The sequence below is a fragment of the Lampris incognitus genome, chromosome 18 (assembly GCF_029633865.1).
Source record: "Lampris incognitus isolate fLamInc1 chromosome 18, fLamInc1.hap2, whole genome shotgun sequence".
Taxonomy (NCBI): domain Eukaryota; kingdom Metazoa; phylum Chordata; class Actinopteri; order Lampriformes; family Lampridae; genus Lampris; species Lampris incognitus.
The window spans coordinates 7,516,745-7,541,486 of NC_079228.1; the positions used below are offsets into that span (position 1 = coordinate 7,516,745).

General features: G+C 44.7%; 1 protein-coding gene across 1 annotated transcript; it reads right to left on the minus strand.

The window, feature by feature from the left end:
- Positions 1-518: 518 nt before the first annotated feature.
- anln (anillin, actin binding protein) lies at positions 519-23,226 on the minus strand. The gene is made up of 24 exons (XM_056297943.1): positions 23,209-23,226; positions 20,552-20,702; positions 19,446-19,907; positions 18,659-18,984; positions 18,152-18,530; positions 15,292-15,497; positions 15,109-15,216; positions 14,880-14,991; positions 11,330-11,631; positions 10,291-10,430; positions 10,051-10,192; positions 9,727-9,862; positions 7,950-8,147; positions 7,730-7,856; positions 7,596-7,644; positions 7,441-7,494; positions 5,551-5,583; positions 4,909-4,927; positions 4,632-4,744; positions 3,786-3,839; positions 2,354-2,440; positions 2,133-2,240; positions 1,827-1,999; positions 519-1,020 (listed from the first exon to the last, which is right to left on the minus strand). The coding sequence occupies exons 1-24, from the start codon at positions 23,224-23,226 to the stop codon at positions 906-908; spliced, it is 3,612 nt and encodes a 1,203-aa protein (XP_056153918.1). The 3' UTR covers positions 519-905.
- Positions 23,227-24,742: the final 1,516 nt, after the last annotated feature.

Here is a 24,742-nt window from a genome sequence, read left to right on the forward strand (position 1 = left end):
TGAATGCTTGGAGTGTTTGTGAGTAACAGATGAAAAACAACATGGTTCGTTCCTACAAAGGTGAAGTAGTGAGCTTGCACGAGCCCGAAACTCCTTCTACACTATGTCCAATCTACACTTGTGCTTATTTTCAATGATGAAAAAGCTTTGCTGTTTACCCAGACAGGCGACAAGGTGTCCTTTAAAAAAAAAAGAACATTTACTCATAGAAATAGGGGAATCCAAATCTACAACTCTTAACCTGCTTGCCAAAACCATTTAAAACACACGACAGTAGTTACATAAAACAGTTTTAAAAAAAAAGTTCATGGCAAATATATAATTGCAAGCTGTGGCGTAATTACTTCTAAAAACCTTTGCATGGCATCTTACATAATAGAAAAAGCGTGGCAGCAATCTTGCCGCAGCCGAGTGCAAAAGCTATGTGAGCACACAAACCTCGAGTATTCCACAAATAGTGTTCAATGGTATATTCAGAATAAAAAAAAAATTAAGCATTTCATTCATATATAAAATTGTGGTGCCTAAATTATCAGGATTGGCTTTGTATTCAACATTTAAATATGGATTTACGCTTACACAAGTCTTAGTATAGCAGATGGTATAATAAAGCACAAACAGGAAGCTCGTATCTCAGATTCACCAAAATAACCCAACATTTGAAAAACAAATTTTAGGTTTTCTGGAACATGTAACAAGTCCTTGACAAAATACTGAAATGTCATGAAAACAATTTTCTCACATCTACAAGTCTCGCATCCACCGCTTTGCCAAACTACCCACCTGTAAAATATTCAACAACCATCGAGTGTATTGCACTTTATAATTACAAGAGTCACTGAAATTGAACGTCTTTAAAAGGGCCAGGCTCTCAGCAGTCCCCCAGTCCGATGGAGAGGCAGAAATCACATAGCTCTATAGCAGGCATCTGGCTGCCACATACGTAGATCCACCAAAATCTGGTTCAGCTTCTGCATCCACAAGTTCCTCTCATCTTTGGTGTCTGCACTCAGCCAATTCCTGCACAGCCAGGGGATCCAGTGTTAGAGAGAGTTAGAATCCATGATTCTGAACGTGGGGACACCATATTTAGCATGTGGAAAACGGTGCGTTATGATGTCAGTGGAGCAAGACGGAATACATATATGTGAATGAGAGGGAGGACAGCAAAATGGTGAGGATGCAAGGAGTAGAGGTGAGGAAGGTGGATGAGTTTAAATACTTGGGGTCAACTGTACAAAGTAATGGGGAGTGCAGGAGAGAGGTGAAGAAGAGAGTGCAGGCAGGGTGGAGTGGGTGGAGAAGAGTGTCAGGAGTGATTTGTGACAGAAGGGTACCAGCAAGAGTTAAAGGGAAGGTTTACAAGATGGTTGTGAGACCAGCTATGTTATATGGTTTGGAGACAGTGGCACTGACGAAAAGACAGAAGGTGGAGCTGGAGGTGGCAGAGATGAAGATGCTAAGATTTTCACTGGGAGTAACGAAGAAGGACAGGATTAGGAACGATTATATTAGAGGGACCGCTCAGGTTGGACGGTTTGGAGACAAAGCAAGAAGGGCAAGATTGAGATGGTTTGGACATGTGTGGAGGAGAGACGCTGGGTATATTGGGAGAAGGATGCTGAATATGGAGCTGCCAGGGAAGAGGAGAAGAGGAAGGCCAAAGAGGAGGTTTATGGATGTGGTGAGGGAAGACATGCAAGTGGCTGGTGTGACAGAGGAAGATGCAGAGGACAGGAAGAGATGGAAACAGATGATCTGCTGTGGCGCCCCCTAACGGGAGCAGCTGAAAGTAGTAGTAGTAAATGATGTCAGTGGATACGTACTTGGTAACACACATGGTGTTGTTGCACTGGCTGACTAGTGTCTCTCTGTCGTCCTCTCTCTGTGGTCTGACAGTGATTAGCTCAAAGGTGTTTGGCCTGGCACAGAACTCGCGGTTGGCTGGCTCGACTTTTTTGCTGGTGCAGTTTGCAAGATTGATACGACCAATTGGATTCTGGTAAGGAGAGAAAATGTCTAGATTAGGCTGTTGCCACCATTTAAAAAAAAATTTTTTTTTTGGTGAAAAAAATGAATCCATAAACAGTAAAACAATTTTCAGCAGGGGGGGGGGGCAAAGCAGGTTTTACCTTGCGTTTCTCATCATCTGGGTAGGTCCAGTAAGAGATGCAGTATCCTGACAGGACACACCACCTCCTGTGCCAGGCGCCAAACCCACTGACATCTTCAAACATCGACTTGGGAAAAACAAAACAAGAGTTTCAGGTGCATATACACTTGGAGATGGTGTCAGCACCACCATGCTCTGGATTTAGACACACCGCTATAGTGATTCAAGACCTGCACTCACCAGGAAACCCCTTTCTTCTACCTTGGACCCCACCTCACACTGCATCTTCAGGTAAATGTGGCCCTCCAGGGGACACAGAAATGGCACCTGCAGAGCATATCAGAGAAGGTCGTGATGAAGAGCTTTTCATGCTACGGCCACCAGGTCAGGAAGGTGAAGAGTTGCCTGGTGTGTTCAGTTAAAACACCGGCTGCGATGCAAGTCTGTTCTCATAAGGAGGGTTTAACTGGCCAGACTACAAGACGAAAAACAAAAACTGGTTTCTCTTACGACCACGATTTCACTCCTACCTAAAACAACCATGACCGCCGTGGTTTTTAAATTCTATATTCTGTCAAGATAAATACCCGGTTGAGATATTAATGCATTACATATGTTAGTATGTCTGTTATGAAACTAACTGACACCAAAATTAACATTTTAACAACTTTAATACTATTTTTCAAACAATTTAAAATGGTTGCTGCTCAACGCCTATAAACACTGCAGCGCCTCGGTGGTAGTCATGGTGCGTCTGTAGCGGCGTCTGTAACCAGACATGTTGGACATCATCACACATCAAGTTCAGACTATTTCTCTGCACTGGAGGGCGCTAGTGTGTTTCTAGGACACAGCAATGAACTTCACCAAGGAAATAATGCGACCAACACGCGTCATAAATAGTCCCACCCTTACCCGAGGGTAGTGGATAGTGGGTGTAGATCGGTGTAGTGTTCAGGGACTCATTCTCCAGCGACCCCGCTGGCCCATCCGGACGCCTGCAGCCAAGCACCTGAAAGCATTCTCCCTATGTCTCCTTCGCGGCCTGAAGGTAATGCATGCTGAAGCTGCGCGGCTTCAGCGTGTAAAATAGCGAGAGCAGCCGACACGAGATTAAAGGAAGCTGGTGTTATGACTATCTCCTTCCTGTGGAAACGTGAGCCAGGGGAGTTATTCGACAAGAGCTCCGGCCATATGCCATTGGGTTAATCGGGTGGGATAAGGGGAAAAACTAGAAATAAATTTATAGAATAAATAAATAAAGTCACATGACGCACACGATCACACGCAAATTACAAGACGGTCATGTTGACCGTCCATGGTCGTTTTAGGTAGATCTTATCATAACTTTCCTTTTTTGTGCAATTGATCTAAAACTCGTTTTAATGCAAATTGCAAATATATGTAATTTTAGGGGAATTCAGGGAGCGGCAGGTCTGTATCTTTTTTTCTCACAAATTTATTAAACTTTGAAAATCCAAAACGGCCATAATGACCGTCTGATCCCACACAAATGAGCTCCTTGTGACAATAACAGACTTGCATCAGACGGAGATTAGGGTGTTAGTACAACACTGGAGGAAGGTTATTTTACTTGGTTGTAGTCTATCACACTTTCCCCACATCAACTGAGAAAACAAAAAAAATAGGCGGCCACGAGGCGAGTTGTAACCTTGTTATGAAACAATTCACTGAGAAGATCCGTTTCTTTTCCTTCAAATTTGATCTAAAAAAGAGAAATGAAGGTGAGTGAACGAGCGGCCCCCAGCGTCCACTGAGAACAAGAAGGCTGAACCCAAGTCTGTACGGCTGATAAAACCTTGTAGAAGATACAGAACTGAAGCAGTCCTAGCGTCAGCTCCGTAACATATAATAATAACAATAAAAATAATAATAATCATCATTACATTTATATAGTGCTTTTCTAGACACCCCAGGTGCTTCACATTGAAGGGGTTAATTCACTTCAACCACCACCAATGTGCAGCAGCACCACCTGGGTGATGCATGGCAGCCATTTTGCACCAGAATGCTCGCCACACATCAGCTTGAGGTGGAGAGGGAGGAATCACTGAGCCAATTACATGAGGGGTGATGAGGTGGCCAGATGGAGAGCCAGGTTGGGAATTTTGCCAGAACACCGGGGGACCCCCTACTCTGTGTGATAAGGGCCACGGGATCTTTAATAACCACAGTGAGTCAGGACCTCGGTTTAACGTCTCATCCGAAGGACGGCATTTCCTACAGCACAGTGTCCCCATCACTGCACTGGGGAACTGGGATTTGATATTTGTTCTTTTAGTTAGGACAAGAGGGAAGACTGCCCCCTAATGGCCCACCAACAACACTTCCGGCAGCAACTCATTTTCCCGGGAGGCTTCCAATCAGAGTATTGCCAAGGCCACACCTGCTTAGCTTCTATCATTTGGCAGAGCCAGGGTACATGTTGATATGGCTGCCGGCATACAGGACACAGAACAGCTGTAGTGGGAATGCGAGATTTAGAAAATAAATGTACCTTTTCCAGGGGAAACTTGTTTTTCCCAACAGAAGAGAGAGTCAGCTTGTGAGATCCCACGAGGGTAAAGTTGCTGGTGCGAACAGCATTCGGACCTCCAGGACTGGCCATTACTACGGACAGATTGTAAACGCAATGTCGTCTGTATTATTTCAACAACTCCTTATTTATCTTTGACATGACCTGTAACCATACACACTTGTCTAAATAGAAAAGTGCCTCAGTCACACTCATCTTCCACCATTAACCACTGGAGGGCTGGAGGATTCTGACTTACCTGGGGTTTGGCTGCTCTTCTGCAAAGGTAAAGAAAAGATGAACGGATTAGAAGAAAAGCAAGCATTACATTATTTTATTTTATTTTTTAATAAAATTTTCCCCCCTTCTTCTCCCCAATTGTACTTGGCCAATTACCCCAGTCTTCCGAGCTGTCCCGGTTGCTGCTCCACCCCCTCTGCTGATCCGGAAAGGGCTGCAGACTACCACATGCCTCCTCCGATACATGTGGAGTCGCCAGCCGTTTCTTTTCACCTGACAGTGAGGAGTTTCACCAGGGGGACGTAGCGCATGGGAGGATCATGCTATTCCCCCCAGTTCCCCCTACCCCCTGAGCGGGCGCCCCCGACCAACCAGAGGAGCCGCTAGTGCAGCAACCAGGAAGCAACCAGGACACATACCCACATCCGACTTCCCACCTGCAGACACGGCCAGCTGTGTCTGTAGGGATGCCCGACCAAGCCGGAGGTAACACGGGGATTTGAACCGCTGATCCCCGTGTTGGTAAACAACGGAATAGACCGCCACATCACCCGGACGGACACCCTACTTTATTTTTATTAAATTGGAAAAAACATTGTGCTTTGATCAGAAAAATTAGCAAACTTTTTCCCCCAATAGAAAGTAGATGTTAAAGACTTACTGTTATGGCGAGAAACCTCTTTGGAGTGATTGCCTAGAGAGATGGAACAACAAAGCAGAGTATAATCCCAGACTGGGTTATGTGTCACAGGCAACCAAACAACCCATTACACTGAATTATACTGACGATCCACATGAAACCAGCCACGTGAGGAAGGGAACCAGTGTTTTACATTGGTGGCCCTCTTTAAAACATTTTCTATTCATCTGTACAGTAGAACAGTGGAAGTTATCATCTACAGCAGGGGTCCCCAACCGCCGGGCCACGGACCGGCACCAGGCCACAAAGCATTTGCTACCGGGCCGCAAGGAAACAATATGATATACAGTAATGTGAAAGGGATACTTGACATGTGTACAATGATGTAATTTTATCACTCATTCACGTGGTATTCGGCAGACCAACGGTAACTAACTTCATAACTCAGAGACCACTCAGTCAACTGCTAGTAGCAGCTAGCTAGCTACCAAGAGTACCGGTAAAAAACAAACGTCGCTTGAGAGTTTCTTCGGAAGAGGTAGGGGAGATAAAAGGTCTAATGACGATGATAATGCAGAGACAGCAGAGGCCAAGACAGCAAAAAAAAAGAACGCTTCCTTCAATAGGAAATATGACGAGTTGTACCTAAAATACGGCTTTACTGCGACCAGTGACTCACATGCTCTGAGCCTCCTGCATGTGATATGTGGAGACAAGCTGCCTAATGAGGCAATGAAGCCTCAAAACTGCTTCGGCACCTTGAGTCCAAGCACCCTGCACTTAAACATAAACCTGTGGCGTTCTAAACAACGCGAGCAAGCGGGACAGAAGCACGTGCCGAGAGCCACCACCTCTACACATGCTGCTGCTCCGAGAGCGTCGTGCTTAGTGGCTAGTCGTATCGCTAAGGCTACTTAGTGGCTAGTCGTATATTGCTAAGGCTACTCAGTGGCTAGTCGTGTTGCTAAGGCTACTTAGTGGCTAGTCGTATCGCTAAGGCTACTTAGTGGCTAGTCGTATCGCTAAGGCTACTTAGTGGCTAGTCGTATAGCTAAGGCTACCTAGTGGCTAGTCGTATCGCTAAGGCTACTTAGTGGCTAGTCGTGTTGCTAAGGCTACTTAGTGGCTAGTCGTATATTGCTAAGGCTACCTAGTGGCTAGTCGTATCACTAAGGCTACTTAGTGGCTAGTCGTGTTGCTAAGGCTACTTAGTGGCTAGTCATGTTGCTAAGGCTACTTGTGGCTAGCCGTGTTGCTAAGGCTAAGAAGCCTTTCACTATCAGCGAAGAATTGATTCTGCCTGCTGCCAAGGACATGTGCCGTGAACTTTTGGGGAAGTTGCAGCTAACAGGGTGGCAAAGGTTCCTCTTTCAGCTACCAGTTTCCAGAATTGGTGAGTTGCAATGTTGTTATATGTATGTTATGTTAATGGAGGAAAATATACACTGTGTGTTTAATATCCAAACGCTACTTTAAATGTTATGACACTATTATGACACTTATGACCTATAAGCCTAACCTATATTCCAGTTATTAACCCACCCCCGCCCTTCCCCCGGTCCGTCAGAATATTGTCAATATTAAACCGGTCCGTGGTGCAAAAAAGGTTGGGGATGCCTGATCTATAGCCCCTGTACGGTGCCCAAACAGTGGAAGTTATCATCTATTGCCCCTGTACAGTGCCCACACCCACCAGTGAGGGAGAATATGATACAGAAAATGTCCATACCAACATAAACAAAATGTGGGCTTCACGAACATGTCTCCATAAATTCTGAACGCATGCACGCACACAAACACACACACACACGCACACACACACACACTTTTAGCCATATAAAATCTTCTAGAATAATTGAATATTGTGTCTTGTTTAATACTTGGCAACAAGGACAAGGAGGGAGAAATTACCTTCGACTTGCTGGGCTTCTTCCTCTTGTCACTGAGTAGCTCTCGCTTCTGCACCTAAAAAAATACAACAAATATTTATACAGTATAAGACTGTTATGATTCATTAATGAAAAGTAGCAGTTCTGATGGGGTATAATAACATGCAAGACACTCACCAGGTAATAGACCTCAATATCAATTTCAAAGGAACTGGAAACATCAGACCTGAAGACAGACAGGAGAGATATGAGTACAAGCCACAATCCCCGAGAGTTTGGCTTCACGTAAGTGCTGTAGGGTTTAGACTTACATGGTGAACTTTGTGGTGAAGGTGAGGGCATCTCCGCTGAGGGCGCTGCGTGTGCTGGCCAAGGGAGTAGCTACAGTGTTCTCTGCGCCGCTCCGAATCATGAGGAAAAAGTAATGACTGGCCGACTCTGAAACGATAAAGAAAGCAAGTGAGAATGGCCCTTGAGAGAAAAACTAGCCCACTTACTGAAAGACTGTAGTTACAAACAGCAAGAGCCTACCTGGTTTATTGGCAGTGGAGCAAACAAAGTCTGCCTTTAGAGGGAGGCGCAACTCTTGCAGAGATATGGAGCCCCTGGAGGCAGACATTCCCGAGTCCTGTTCCGCTTTACGGGAGCTCACTGGGCCCTTCTTTTGGCCTGCAGGCCCCTCGCCTTTCAGACTGTCCAGTGCTGCTTTTATTGCCGCCCTCCTCTCCGCTGAGGACATCAAAAAGTAGTAATTATTAATGATGTCAAGAGTGTGCACATGTGCACATCCTTGATAGGGAGGAACGCTGGTTTGAATGGGGAGTCAAAGAGGCCATCTAAGTGAAGAGGAAACGACCATCCCTGAACCGAGGGGGGGGGGGCACCTAAGAGTACATTTATCACCATCTTACAACGCTGTGATTGCAACTATTCCCCAATCCTCTGTGAATAGTACACATGACCATTGTAACTCTAGTCAATGGTCAAGCCTGTTTGCATATGAAACTGGTCATTGGTTTGGGTCGTTATGCCGCTGTATTGTTTATAAGGGTGGGATACCTGCAGTCACAGTTCTGTTTATAAGGGTGGGATACCTGCAGTCAGTTGAGACTGAAGAGGTCACTTATGCCCCTTTTCCACTACATGGTACCGGCTCAACTCGACTTGACTCGCCCTTTTTTCATTTTCCATTACTGTAAAGTACCGGCATTTTGGTAACTGTTACCAGTTTTCTGGTACCACCTTTGTCAAGGTTCCAAAAAAACTGGAGCAGGTACCAAAATCAATGCAGACCTCTGATTGGTCAGAGAAACGCGTCACTGCGTCACCAATGCGCGCATGGGATATCACCCTGCATTTTTAAATACCGAAGCGGTCGAAGCAGAGTTATCTTAAAAGTGCATATTGAAATTGAAAAAAATGGAGCTGAAAATCCACGGCGTGGTCTGTTGAGGAGGTACAGACGTTTCTTACCCTCTTAGCCGATGTCCGCCATTGTTCTTACAATGGTCACGTTGAAGATGACGTCACAGCAGTTTAACCAAGCGTCGCTATGACGACCGGCTACACTGAGGGGGTACGGTTACGGTAATGGAAAACGACACAGAAGCGAGTTGAGTTGCGGCGGTACCATGTAGAGGAAAAGGGGCATTAGAGGAGTGATGAAAAGTTTCTCTCAATAAACGTTGTTTCCAGATGAACTGATTCAACTTGCTGTGATGTAAGAGTAGTTCAGAAAGTAACACATGCAATGCTGACTGCTGCTAATTTATCTTACTGGCTGTCCATGTAACCAAGTGTTCTTGGTGGATGACCGTCTTTTTTGGGGGGGATTTTCTCCCCCTTTTCCTCCCCAATTGTACTTGGCCAATCACCCCACTCATCCGAGCTGTTCCAGTCACTGCTCCACCCCTCTGCCGATCCGGGGAGGACTGCAGACTACCACATGCCTCCTCCGATACATGTGGAGTCGCCAGCCACTTCTTTTCACCTGACAGTGAGGAGTTTCACCAGGGGGACGTAGTGCGTGGGAGGATCACGCTATTCCCCCCAGTTCCCCCTCCCCCCCGAACAGGCACGACTGACCAGAGGAGACACTAGTGCAGCGAAGAGGACACATACCTGCATCCGGCTTTCCCCCCACAGACACGGCCAATTGTGTCTGTAGGGACGGCCAACCAAGCCAGTGGTAACACAGGGATTCGAACCGGCGATCCCCGTGTTGCTAAGCAACAAAATAGACCGCCATGCTACCCGGATGCCCATCTTTGATACCATTGTTTGCGTTTTAAGGAGCTGCTTAACTCACTTGCCACCAGCAGCAGCCTCTCAGCCTCTGCCTCCACCTGAGATCCTTTGCCGTGCTCCTCGTCTGTGCAGCAGTTGAGTGCCTGGCTGGCTTGGTGGATCACCGTCTGTTGGAGGTTCATCTCATTGCTCAGCATCTACAGGGACAAAGATCAGATCAACATTTTGTTGCATTAAGAAATAAGAGAGGGAAGTACAAAAAGTGGAATAGTAATGTGATTTTGTATGTAGTCCACAGTCCTTTTGTTAAAAGTAGGTATGGTGTAAGAGGGTTACATTAAATAGATAACTTAGACAGCATCATGGGAAATATATCATGTTTAACCTTCATCTTCTGTTTGATGTTGACGACGCTGGAGTATCCGGACTCTTCCACTTTGTGAGACAAGTCTTCCTTCCTCACAATCACCTGCTTCACACTGGGTCTCTCAGTCTCCTTCACCCTGGTGGACCTGTATGCATCAATACTGAGATGCGGAAGATAAAAAAAGAGATACAGTCAGTCAGGTTTTCCATACTGATTGAAAAAGTAAAGACTAGTAAGAGGACTACAGGAGAGATTTACCTGTAAAGCAGTTTATTGTCATCGTCAGAGGCCTCAACACTGTCTGAGGAGCCAGTTCGAATCATGCAAACCTTCTGGAACTTACTAGACTTGTCAGGAGTTTTACTCTTCACAATGAATGAGTTGGTTGGAGTTGATGTCTGGACAAGAATATGGATATAAATCACATGCTTAAAACAATGAACGAGTAGAAAGCAATAGCAAATACAAAGGTGCCATTTAAAGCAGCTGTAGACAACTTTTTAACTTTCTCCCCTAGAGTTTCCAAGTGGTATTATAGCTTGTTTGCAGTCACGTGATTCTGATGACACGCGAGATTCAGATGGAGGGCAGGAAGTGAAAAGCAGAATGGACAAGACGGAGGAAAGCCCGAACTGTGCTTTAGATGATATTATTTCGGTCAATTTCTTGCATTTTCACCCCTTACGACCAACAGCTTTTGGTACTCAAACACTCCTCATAGTTTCTCGGTTTATTCGATGTAAGCAACCGGCATTTTGAGAGTTTGTGATAGTGCTTCCTATGTAGAAAATCACTTCCTGCCCTCCACCTACAGTTCGCACGTCATATGCAAACAAGCTATTGTTTGTGCCAAACAATAAAAACACAAACAGGCTCCCTCGTCGCCTTCTTTGCCTCCTACGTCAACAGGGTTCTTTTTCTCTTGGCGGGTAGAGTTTCTACTGTTACTTTGGTTGTTCCACCGTCCACCATTTCTGCTACTGGGGATAGCTACTGAGGAAAACAAAAGCGCTATGCTCTTCCAATTTTGGTTGCACAATGGTTGACGCACTCTTTTTTTGTGCCTTAAATCGAGTCTTGATTTTCTCGCGAGATCGTACCCAGTGGCATACAGAATTGAATAGTGAAAGTGAGGCTTATAGAGAACCAATCCAAATGCCAATGGTCATTATTCGATAGCCATTACACTGTGCAATCAACATTTACTTCATAATGATAAGTTAAAGGAAAAAAGTAGTCTTCTGCGGCTTAAAAAAAAAAACAACTGTTCTTTTAAGCTTTTCCAGCAGGTATATACCATCATTCTTTTCTCCGGGCTCTTAACCACAGCAGCCACAGTCTCCACTAATGGAGTCAGGAGGGACATGGAGGAGATATTCAGGGCATCCTCTTCCTCATGCTGATCTTCACTCTGCTCCAACACCCCATCAAACAGCTCATTGATAACTGCAGAGTTGATGGACTGGTCAACATTCATCTCAACCTCCTGGGCCACCTCTTCCTCCACAGGGGTTCTATCTGATGGTTTCTCTGAGCACTCGATTCTCCTTAGAGGACTTGAAGTTGAGATCGGAGGCGAGACTGACAATCCATTTCCCACTGTTAAAACAGTTTACAGACCGTTCAATTTTTTCATTACAATTGATGTTCAACAAGTTAGGCTTACCTTAATAGTTGATTAATATAAAGTAAATATTAAAAGGAAAGAAATTGAGCAAGCTAGCGCCAGCCGATTGTTGCACACCATGCTGCAATGCAATCCTTTGGGGCAACTGTGGTTACCAACAGGCTCAAAATGTTATGAGATGAGTCTAAAGAGCCTTAGTTCTAATAAACCATGGAATTATGATGCTGGAATTACTGATGTGGTAACTTCCTACATTAACTTCTCTGAAAACGTGTGTGTTCCATCTTAGTCTGTGATTGTATAAAGAAATAATAAGCCATGGTTCAGCAGAGATAAAACGATTATGGAAAAATAAGCACAATGCCTTTAAGGGTGAAGACAGGGAACTGTATAAGGTGGCCAAAATGTGATTTTGAGAGAGCTGTCATAATACTCATAGTCAATCCTTGTGTATATATCTGAAGATTGTTGGGTTATCGTGTTGTTATTCTATGTTAAGTACGCGGAGAAAGCCACGAAACCGGAGTCAAATTCCACGTTCCATGTTAAAGCTGACTACAAATCCAAGTTAGAAAATGATCGCAGGAGTGTATGGCCAGGCACAGATCACTAACTATAAAACCACTATTTCAGCAGTCAATGATGACCTGACAGACTCAATGAATTCTGTTGTCGCTTTGACTACAATCAAAGCCCAATAAGACAGCCAACAGTGGCCAATTCCCCAACTTCCCTCTTTTTGATAGAGGGGTATCAAGGTGAGGAACCTGCTCCAAAGACAGAACAACAGGAAAGCAGCGGGCCCTGATCTTGTATCCTCTGTTACCATAAGGGCCTGACATTGGCCGACGGCCGTCAGCCAATGTCAGGCCATCAGTGAGTGTCTGTGACCTTAGTTTTTGTGGTGTGTCCCGCACCGTCGGCACTAGTCAGACCCCTGTCGGCAGCTTTTCGGCCGATCAGCATGTTGAATCAGTAGAGCCCATCAGTGAGAGAGATCACTCTGATTGGCTGTTCAGATTAGCGAATCAGTGCTAAGCTAGCGAATCAAGGCCGTCGGCTGTAGTCTTTGCGGTGTTCAAATGCTACTTTTTGGCCCAGACAGCAGGCGACGTGACGCGACTCAACAGTCAGCCTTCGTCGCCGCTAGTTGGTTTAGTGTGTCTGGGCCTTAAAATGTTGCAAAGATGAACTTGCTACTGTCTTCACTGGTATTTTTAACAGGTCTTGAGGAAAGCAAAGTTCCTGCATGTTTTACGTCCGCTGTGATAATCCCTGTACCTAAGAAATCCACCATCAGTTTCCTGAATGATTACAGACCTGTTGCATTAACATCTGTAATAATGAAAATCTTTGAGCGTCTAGTATGTAAACACCTATCCAATGAGGTCAGCTTACACCCCTACCAGTTTGCATACAGGGCAAATAGGTCAATAGCGGATGCCATGTCCCTGTGTCCATTCCATCATGCAGCACTTAGAAGCTCCTGCCACTTAAGCACGGGTTCTCTTCATGGACTATAACTCTGCTTTTAATATGCTCTTACCTAAAAAACTTTTTGATAAGTTATGGCAACTAGGAGTCAATCACTCTTTGTGTCATTGGATTTTTGACTTTCTACAGCATAGAACACAGGTAGTCAAAATTAACAACAGGCTCTCTGAAACCTGGTACACAAACATTAGTGCCCATCAGTGTTGCATACTATCACCTGTCATATACACAAATGACTGCATTTCACACTGTGACTGTTAAAATGTTTAAATTTGCTGATGACACAACAGTGGTTGGGCTGATCTCATGTGACAATGAATCAGCCTACAGAAACGAGGTCTTGTCTCTGACTGACTGGTGCTCTCTCTACAACTTGGATCTGAACTTCTCCAAAACTCAAGATCTGGTGGTCAACTTTCGGTGAGATGAGAAGGCTCTACTGCCACTGATCATCAATGGTCTACAGGTGAAAACAGTAGACAGCTTTAAGTTTCTCGGAACAACGATCTTTTCCTCTCTGAAATGGAATGACAACTCAATCGGCATCATCAAAAAACCCACCAAAGACTCTTTCCTCCTGCACCAGCTCAAAAGAGTTTAGGGTGTCTAGTCTAGAAAGGGGATGCTGCAGTTCTACAGAGCTGCGACAGAAAGTGTTCTTTTCTATAGCTGTGTGGTATGGCAACTCCACACCTCAGCAGAGGAAGCGGCTGGACAGAAGTGTTTGCCCTGCCTCAAAAATTATCAGCTGCAAACTCACCCCCATCAGACATCTACAAGACTCGCATTAAGCATAAAGGTCTAAAAATATTACAGGACTCCACACACCCTGCCAACCCCCTTTTAATAACCCTCTCCACAGGAAAAAGACTCGGGGCCATCAAAACTAAGACATCTAGTTTCCTCAACAGCACTTACTGCAGATCCATCCAATTACTAAATGGCTCCCCAATTCTGCATCAGCACTTTACGAAAGCAAAGCACTAACCACTATCATATTCTAAATATTCGTATTTTGCACTAGCTCTTGCATCCACGGATATACATAATGTCTTATAGGATGGGGGTTATGTGTTATGCTGTGACTGTAGTTCTGTCAGGAGCACACTGAGGCAAATTCCTAAAAACTAAGCTGAATGGCAATAAAGTACTGAATCTCATGCTTTTTCATAGCAAGGCCAAGCGGTTCTGACCTTGAAGAGAAACAATTCCAACTGCAATTCCAAAAGAACCTGGTTTGGCGTATGTGGGATGGTTACAAATCATGCTCATATTTGGATTTTCATTTTGATAACCACATTAACCTCAGCCAGTTTGTGCCAGAGGGATTAATGGTGTTGGTATTTAATTGGTGGTTTTACATTTACGTCACATCCAGTAAAGCCACATTGCGCTGTGTTGATATCCTACAGTGCCGTTATTACATACTGAACTCATCCTTCGGTGGGTGCTAAAATTGCAGCAAGCAGGCATTTGTATTTTTCAATCAGAAAAACAAAACAAAATCGCCTGAATCCATGTCATGGTCAGTGGAGGAGACACTGATGCCTGCGTTGCATGTGTATTACATAGATGGACATCTTGTGGCATCTTTTTTGTGGTCATTGTAGATTTTCTGTGGACTTTCTAGTCCTGAGTTTGGCTCCAACACTAACAAACAAAAATGATAACCAGGCACATGACTACTTGCAGGCACAGCACAGCACACGGTAGCCTTGGCATGTACCTGCAGAACACAAGTTGGTGGTAGTATTCGAACGCTCAACAGAGAGTGTTGTTGGATCATCATGTAGCTGAGGTTTGGCAATCTCACATTCCACACGCTTTTCCACCAGTTTCTACAAAAAAAGAAGAAATGTGCTATAAAAACAGGTTCTAAAAGTTTTTTTTTAACATGTCCACTTTAATTCACAAGTTGTCAGATATATACTATAGTCATATGCTTGTCATTTTACCTCATTTTCAATGTTTTTCTTGATGTCTACCGCTTCATCCTCATTTTTCCACATGTTCTTCCCCTTCTGTAAGCGATTACGGATAGCAGCAAGCTCGGATTCACGTTCCTAGAATAGCAAGGATTTTGGTTAATGTCATTTAATTACTCTGGTCTGAAAAAAGTAACAATGATGCTCACTCACCATCTTCTGCTTCTGGGTGAGATCTGCAGTGGTTGTATTGGCAGCCTGGGCTGCACCGAGCCTCTCCTGGACAAGTCTGGTGTTCGGAGTGACTGATGGGGTCCCACTGGGGGTTTTGGCCTGGGCGGCACCACCTGCAGGTGAGCTATGGTTTGAGCGTTCCTGGCACCTCTCTCCAAACCGCTCAAGGAAAGACTTAACCCCGGCTGAGGACGAACAACCAAGCAGGTGAAAGGGGCAACATGCAATTATTCAAGATTCAAAAATTAACTAAAACTATCAACAGAATGTGAAGAAATAACAGTTTTGACATTATATCAAAGTTGTCTGTGTATTGTGTTGCAGATGTTAGCATGCTAACAAGCTAGCCCCAGCCCGTCTTGTAATACCACTTCCAGTCTGCCCTCAGTCCAATATGCGAGGATGAGGAAGTAGCACTGTTCAGAGGATACTGGCGCGCACCCTCCTAACAAATGATCATATCTCAAAAACTATACGTTGCACAGTGCAGATTTTTATATTGAGTGTTATAAGAAGTCGGCGAACATTTTGATGTATCATGTGTCCGAATAGAGTGAGAACTGAGGACGCCACTGTGATGTATAAACTGGCGGAAATTTGAAAGATTTAGTTTCTCAGAGTGTGCCATATACACCAATCAGCCAAAACAATAAAACCACCTGTCTAATAGTGTAGGTCCCCCTTGTGCCACCAGAAAAACTCTGACCCGTCAAAGCATGGACTCCATAAAACCTCTGAAGGTGTCCTCTGGTATCTGGCACCAAGACATTAGCAGATCCTTTAAGTCCTGTAAGTTGCGAGGTAGAGCCTCAAAGGATTGGACTTGTTTTGCCAGCACATCCCGCGGATGTTTGATCAGATTGAGATCTGGGAATTTGGAGGCTAGGGCAACACCTTGAACATGTCATGCTCCTCAAACCCTCCCTGAACAATTTTATCTGTATGGCAGGGCACATTATCCTGCTGAAAGAGGCCACTGCCATCCATCCATCCAACCATTATCCAAGCCGCCTATCCCAATTCGGGTTGCGGGATGCTCGAGCCTATGCCAGCAATCATTGGGTGGCAGGCGGGGAGACACCCTGGACAGCCCGCCAGTCCATCGAAGGGCTGACAGAGGGAATACTGTTGCCATGAAGGGGTGTACTTGATCTGCAACAATGCTTAGGTAGATGGCATGTGTCAAAGTAACATCCACATGAATGCCAGGACCCAAGGTTTCCCAGCAGAACATTGTACAGAGCATCACACTGCTTCCACCGGCTTGCTTTCTTCCTATAGTGCATCCTTTTGCCGTCTCTTCCCCAGGTAAATGACACAGGCGTCCGGCCGACCACATGATGTAAAAGAAAACGTAATTCCTCAGACCAGGCCACCTTCTTTCACTGCTCCATGGTCCAATTCTGATGCTCACGTGCCCATTGTAGGCGCTTTCGGTGGTGGACAGGGGGTCAGCATGGGCATGCTGACCGGTCTGCAGCTATGCAGCCCCACAGGCAACAAGCTGTGATGCACTGTTCTGAAACCTGTCTATCATAGCCAGTATTAACTTTTTTCTATGAACTAAGGAAGGTCTTCTGTGGGATCAGACCAGACGGGCTAACCTTCACTCCCCATGCGCATCAATGAGCCTTGGGTGCCCAGTGACCCTGTCACCGGTTATCCTTCCTTTGACCACTTTTGGTAGGTGATTACTGCATACCGAGAAAGCCCCACAAGACCTGCTGTTTAGGAGATGCTCTAACCCAGATGTCTAGCCATCACGATTTGACCCTTGTCAAAGTCGCTCAGATCCTTACGCCTGCCCATTTTTCCTGCTTCCAACACATCAGCTTCTAGAACTGACTGTTCACTTGCTGCCTAATATATTCCACCCATTGACAGGTGCCACTGTAACGAGACGATCAAGGTTATTCTCTTATCCGTCAGTGGTTTTAATGTTTTGGCTGATCGGTGTATGGTCATGCAATGTTGGTCTACAGGACATTGCACTCGCCAAAAAAATGCTCATATCTCAAAAACGATAATCTTTAGGTCTAAATTTATTTATTTTTGCAAATAACTCGACAAGTTTTCATACGATATGGTATTTTTTGTGCGCATGTGTGCAAAATGTTGCATGCAGCAGCGAATTAGAAATCCTTGTGGCAAAAGTGCAGCTCTGCCCTCCACACTATATTCCCTTTCGAAACCTCTAGGGCAAAGTCCCTATGGGAGGCACTCTGCATTTCACCCCAACTTTTTTTTGTTTTTTTAAAGGATTCTTCCTCCTTCTCCGCAATTGTACTTGGCCAATTACCCCACTCTTCCGAGCCATCCCGGTCGCTGCTCCACCCCCTCTGCCAATCCGGGGAGGGCTGCAGACTACTACATGCCTCCTCCGATTCACCAGCCACTTCGTTGCACCTGATAGTGAGGAGTTTCACCAGGGGGACGTAGCGCGTGGGAGGATCAAGCTATTCCTCCCAGTTCCCCCTCCCCCCCGAACAACCAGAGGAAGTGCTAGTGCAGCTACCAAGACACACACCTACATCTGGCTTCCCACTCGCAGACACAGCCAATTGTGTCTGAAGGGGATGCACGACCAAGCCAGAGGTAACACAGGGATTCGAACCAGCAATCCCATGTTGGTAGGTAATGGAATAAACTGCTACGCTACCCGGACACCCTCACACCAACTTTCTGGTAATATGCTTCCCCTATTTGTTTGGAGTATGAATTCGACAATTGGTCAATTCTGACACATAGCCCCTTTAAAGAATGAGATGGACGAGTTGGATTCGGTTTCTCTTTAATCTTAAAAAATATGGTTTCCAAAATGAAATGAAATGTGTCTCACCAGGCGCTCCAGGGGTGGCTTTTGACTGTAGAGGTGTGGAATGGTCCTTTGTGACAAAATTCTCCCTATTTTTTAGGACGGAGGGGCCAGACATGGCAGGCTTAACAGGGAGGTCTGGCTTCTTTGGGCTGGAAACAAGGGCAAGACCCTTAGAAGGGGCCTTATTCCTTAGCGGGCTCTGGGACGTGGGTGGTACTGAAGAAGAGCCAGCCTTGTGGGGACTGGAAGGATAGGCTGTCCCTTCAGAACTCTTCTGGGGACTGGCTGTGGAGGACAGCTCTCTTACTGTCTCAACTTCTGGTTTTGCAACAGGCGTGTCTATCTTCTGAGGGCTTGGCAGAATTACTTTGCTTGACTTGACTGGAGAGTAGATAGATTGCTGAAAATAGACAAGCATGTATATTCCCGATGTGATTCGAAAATTAACTTTCACTAAGACAAGAAGATTGTAAATCAAACAAAAATGTTTGCTCTGAATAATTAATGGTAAATCAGCTATAAACTTACCTGATTGGTGCTGGATATGGACTTGCTACTTGCTGTCTGGCTGCTCAGCACTTGGTCTGCACCACATGGTTGAGGGCCAACAGCAACTTTGCTGGCTGATTTGAGACCACAGGTGGTGACGGGCTGCTTTTGTTGATTATCTTTTTGAATGTTCACGTGGCTTAGGTCATCTTCCCAGGAGCTAATGGTGGCAGCAAGGTTTGCCAGGCGGCCCTTTCTCCCTAATCGAGTTTCGGAAGACAGAGTGGGGACAGCAGCTGGTGGGATATCCACCTGGTGCTTCATGGGGGACAGCAAAGCACAGTTTTGGTCTGCATCTGTAATGTCTGAGAACATAGTAGAATGTGATAAAATTAGTACTCAAAGCTGGATAATTGTGACAGACCCCCGTCCCTACAGAAACTTCAACGGGGCTCTAACAGATGTTCAGCAAAAGCCACAATGAAGCTGTCAAGATACAAACAGTCTTTTTTCTTAAACACAAACACTAAAATACGAAAGATAAAAACAAGGCAATGTGCAGAATTACTGTAAATGGCAGAGAGCAGCCAATGCATGCAAGTCCATGGCCCAGACTCTCTCCTTGTTTTGTCTGTGTGTGGCCACGATTTAACATATTTCAAGCTAATTAGGCTGATTTGGAACAGGTACACACATACACACCCTGCCACAATCATTTTTCACTTTTACATTTACACTAATACCAAAGCGTTATTTCACTGTTCCATCATCTCTTTCCCTAGTTGGTAAATGACACAAAACCATACACAGATACAAGTGCTCTTACCCTGATTATCCCAGTACTGCCTCTGCTGTACTAGTCTCTGCATACGGTTCTTTATGCCAGTGGCAGCTGGAGTAGGGACTTCCTCTGGTTCCTCTCTCTTCTTCTGCAGGGCTGGCCCAGCAGGTACCACTTCCTTATCTCTGTTCCTCAGAGGATCTGGGGCAACAGACCCAGGATCTGGGGCAACAGACCCAGGCATTCTCTCTGGCTTTGACTGTAAAGTCTTGATCTGCTCTGGATGGGACTGGACAACAGACTGCACAGTGGTCTTTTCTAGAGAAGATGCAGAACGGACACTGGCTGGGCCCATGGGGGGTTTCCTGTCTGTTGGGGGATCAAGCAGTGTGGGGACCACCGAGTGAGTTGGAGCTGGCTCTTGATTCTCCTCCCCCGCTGCAGCCTGCGCATTTTCCCCTGAGCATCTGCGCTTGGATGGAGAGGGCTTGGACGAAGGGTGTGGACCTAGGGGGAGGCATTGTAGGGCTTTAAAAACAGATTCAGGTTTCAATGGACAAAGTTTTTGACAGGAACCATTTGATGGGACAACAACTGAATCACCTAAGGCAGGGGTTCCCAAACTTTTCCATGCCAAGGCCCCCCAAATAGCATTAGCTTCTGGCCGGGGCCCCCCTTTTTGCAACCCATTGACAATACTATGGCAAATGTTAAAAAGAAGGAAAAAAAAATTCCTGAATATATTTCCTTACTTTTGTTAATGCAATAATAATGACATTTATACTTCAAATTTTAATCCTTCCATTATATTGAATATTTCTGTTTTCCATTATAAACATTTTTGTTATAAAATATATTAGATCATAATATACATAATTATTCAAATTATTTTTAAAAAAAAATGTTTTTTTAGCAGTTTCCCTCATCTTCCCTCCAATTTGCTGAGGCCCCCTTGGCGGCCTCCTACGGGGCCATGGCCCCCACTTTGAAAACCACTGAACTAAGGTATATGGCAGCTGGGTATTATATCACTGCTATATTTACTAAAGCCAACAGAGACCACTGATCAGAGTGGAAAGTATTTCAAATGAAGAACGAAAAAATAGGTTAATCATACTAACCAAGCGGCAATATAACAGAAGTGTTCATACCTTCACTGATCACTGGTTCACTGGTCCCACTGTTAGTCTCAACCAACGGTTCCCTGGTCCTTTTGACCATCTGTCGATTTGCTGCTGTGGGTCTTTCTGCCATTTTTTTCTGCAGGTTCTCCCTACGGGCCCGGGTGCGTTCCAACAGTTTCTAGCATAAAAAAAAAAAATCCGTGTTCAGTAGTAAACACTTCTTCCAATGGTTACTTTACAGCCATTTAACAACATCTTGTGAATCCAATTTGGGGTGTCCTGACGGACGACCTAGGTGAGGTGAGGAGGTTGTGAATCCAATCTTGAGTATTTTTTTAATAATATAAAAAGCATATAACAAAGACATCAGTGTTTGCTCTGTGTGGAGAGCCAAGCCACAAATGGAATATCGCCATCATAGCGACCAAGAAATGAACTCAAACGCAAATACATAATCGCAGGTTATGTTCAGCCCACATGAACATTAAAGTTGCCTTTAGAGCCCAATTCTCCAAATACCATAATAGAAATATCAAAATATAAGCCATTCTTAAACTACCAAATCTACTGCCAGGCTTGAACCTGCCTGTTAAGTCAAGATAATTAATTAATGCAGCCCGGTATACCAAATATATTGTTGTCTCAAACAATCTTTGTTTTAGGGGTATATTTAAAAAAAAAGTTTTTCCATAGTTTGCTAGTCGTTATTGCTTATCAAGAACTTCGCTCCACTTGACCTGTTTATAGTAAAACTTTCACCATCCTATGATCCTATTATAAATCATGACATTGGTGCAGTTTCTTTGTGACCAACTTGTTAGAAAAGTCAAAGATTGGCTTTGACATTGAGTTCTGTTAAGAAAGGCTCCATAATCAGACTCTTGTTTCTTGTTATCGTGTGAGGAATGCAGTTTTGTGTGGTTAGTCATGCTGCTTATTCCGGCTGACGTCAGGCCCCAATATGGCCATTTCTCCATCTTTACTTATGCATGATGGCCAACAGGGCACTGGATACCTAAAAAGCCAACAGTGTGGAAAACAAACGACCAGAACATGGCATTGAACTTCACAAGCAGTGAACAGCTATATATCATAAACAGAGAAAACAGTCCTCTGCTTTAGATGTAAAAACTTGGATTTATGCCCTCTCCTCCTTAGCTCATCTCATTTGTGTGAAAAGCCTTTCTCTAGGCCTCTCAGGCCAACTGTTGTGGAATCTGATTTACTGCCTTGTAACTCCGCAAGCCCAAACACATTCCTGCTCCTCAACTGCCGCCTCACAACTTTCCAGGCAACTTGGAAAACTCGCGGCTGTGTTTCAGAGTCAGCCCACAGGAATGAGCCACTCCTGTTTTCGGTTCCTTGTCACTGGATCTTCAGTTTTCAAATTCTATTGGCCAGGATGTGGAGTCACAAGGATTCTCAACAGACACAAACCGCCCAGGGAAATATTTCACAGCTCAGTCAACTCCAGCAACATGACTAACAAGAAAAACAGCAACGTCTTTCTATTGTACGTGACCCAGTGCAAAGTTTGACATGACTCAGTTTGCACAACTGGGCTGTCATGAATGTGGGCAAAGTGATGGACAACCTCAGAGGAATGGACACCCAAATTATCTAGAATGCTATAAAAAAAGTTAAAGTATTTCTGTGACAAAACTTTTTGTGTCATTCTCGTTGGTTTATCCGTTTTTGTTTTAATCCTCAGAGCAGAATCTGATGTTAGTGTACAACTGATACTCAATCGTTGGCGTACTTTTATCACTAGCAATTTATTGTCAGTTTTTCCAACATATTAGAAACTGATCTTGCTAAATATAGCAGTTAGGGCATCATTTTGTCGTTGGTAAACGACAAATTGCCAACGTTATGTATAATTATTATGCTTAGAAAAGTGACAAATTTCTATCGTTTTTGTTTAAATCTCTGACTATGTCGTTGTTGTCTATTTATACAGTGACCACTATCAAAACACCTTACATATCCTTCATAATAGCATGGTAGATACTGCTCTGCAAGGGTAACAGGGTAGATACTGCTCTGCAAGGGTAACAGGGTAGATAGACACTGCTCTGCAAAGGTAACAGGGTAGATACTGCTCTGCAAGGGTAACAGGGTAGATAGATACTGCTCTGCAAGGGTAACAGGGTAGATACTGCTCTGCAAGGGTAACAGGGTAGATATTGCTCTGCAAGGGTAACAGGGTAGATATTGCTCTGCAAGGGTAACAGGGTAGATACTGCTCTGCAAGGGTAACAGGGTAGATAGATATTGCTCTGCAAGGGTAACATGGTAGATAGACACTGCTCTGCAAGGGTAACAGGGTAGATATTGCTCTGCAAGGGTAACATGGTAGATAGATATTGCTCTGCAAGGGTAACAGGGTAGATACTGCTCTGCAAGGGTAACGTTCGCCAAACGACGATACCAAACACGTGACGTATTTTGTCAGATGGTACACTTCCCCGATTCAATAAGCAACTGTCAAGAGTTGAGTTGAGTTTTATCTGATGAAGGTAAAAAAGAAAAGAAAAAAGTTATCTTTGCTAATATAATAGCCGGCTAACCATCGTTAGCAAACGCCTGTACACATAGTGGCAGGTTCGGTTCTGTTAATATTAGGAGGTCGCCAGCGTTAGCTAGCTAATGTCAATGCTAGCGGGGCTCGGTCAGCGACTCACCTCGGTGAAGGGATCCATTCCGAAGAGTTTCCCGTTTTTACGCCCTTTTCAGATATATATGTATATATATATGTATATTCTTCTTTTTTTCGCAATTAGCAGTTTAACTACTCTGCTGTGCCGGCGCAGAGAACCAGGACCGTCCTCCGTCTAAACGTGGCGAGCTGTTCTGTTGGCTCTTCCCCTTTCATAAAAACAAGCCCCGTTCAAAATTTGAATTTCAGCGCTGCGTCCACTGCGCAGACGCGGACGGTTGAGGAAACAGCCGCAACCAATCAGAGAACAAGGAGGCGGGCTGATCCGCAAATACCCGCTAATCACGCTCGCCGAAGTGAACGAAACGGATCAACGACATTTTACACACACACACACGTGCACGCACACGCATACAGACAGCTGATCAGCAAAAGGAGTGTCAGTGGCCCCTTTGGAGCACACAAAACACGCAAAAATGAAGTCTGTAAATGCACTAGCGCAAAGAAGAGCTTGTTAACCTCAGCCACGGGCCATCAAGACTATCAGCAAACAAATATGTTATTGGCCATGAGGTATGTCCACCCTGTCACTGTGCCTTACAGATTAAACACACGGGTGTAAAGTATGCAGTAATGGATACATAACAATGGATTTGGGTATTCTGACGACTCAGTATTTTCATGCTCTCTTTTAGAATAGAACCATTACTGGTACCAGTGTTTGGGCTTTTAAGCAAATGATCCGTGGACACCATTTGCGCACACCTTATCCGATGGAGAGGGTCTAAGGACAGCATGTTGTGTTGCTGTAAAGCCCCCAGAGGCAAATGTGTCATTTGTGATATTGGGCTATATAAATAAAATTGATTTGACTTTTCCACCCAGATAGCAAAATTGCTGTGGCCCGGACCTGTCCCACACCCGGCACTTCATCCAGCCCACATAGCACATGGAATGATGACACTTGGGCGGTCCGCTCCTGTTTGCCGGATCTGTGCCAGAACCAAGCCATAGCAATGCCGCATGTGCCACATATTTGCTAAAGGTGGCCCATATTTGTTTGTGATATTTGGGCCACATTCACCATTTACCACACGGGCCACTTCAAGATCACATGTTGCCCAGATCACATGTTGCCCAGAGCACCGCATCTTTGCCAAAAAAGGTCCCCATTTGATTTGGAATATTTGGGCCATATTTGCTGTTATACATGGGGGCCACTTCAGGCTCACATCCATTTTGTCAGGGCCAGAAGAAGGCCATCAGTGCCGCATCATTGCCTGAGGTGGCCCACATCCGGATGCTGTCTGGGACGGGCCATCAAACAACTATCGGCAAACAAATATTTTATTGGTCATGAGATATGTCCACCCGGTCATGCGCAATAATGCAAATACTAATTTTAGCAGTGTACTTATTGCATCAGTAGCGTTCTTCAAAACATTATGTCCCTGTGCCTTACAGATTAAACATACAGGTGTAAAGTATGCAATAATGGTAAATAAAAATAAATTTGGGTATTCTGAAGACTCAGTATTTTCATGCTCTCTTTTAAATAG

Bases quoted from the DNA above. Each gene is read 5' to 3' on its own strand.
- anln (XM_056297943.1), bottom strand. The intron at 15,498-18,151 runs GTGAGACACATT...GTTCGTCCTCAG, and splicing joins AGCCACCCCTGGAGCGCCTG to CCGGGGTTAAGTCTTTCCTT. The intron at 10,431-11,329 runs GTATATACCTGC...ATTCTTGTCCAG, and splicing joins GCCCGGAGAAAAGAATGATG to ACATCAACTCCAACCAACTC.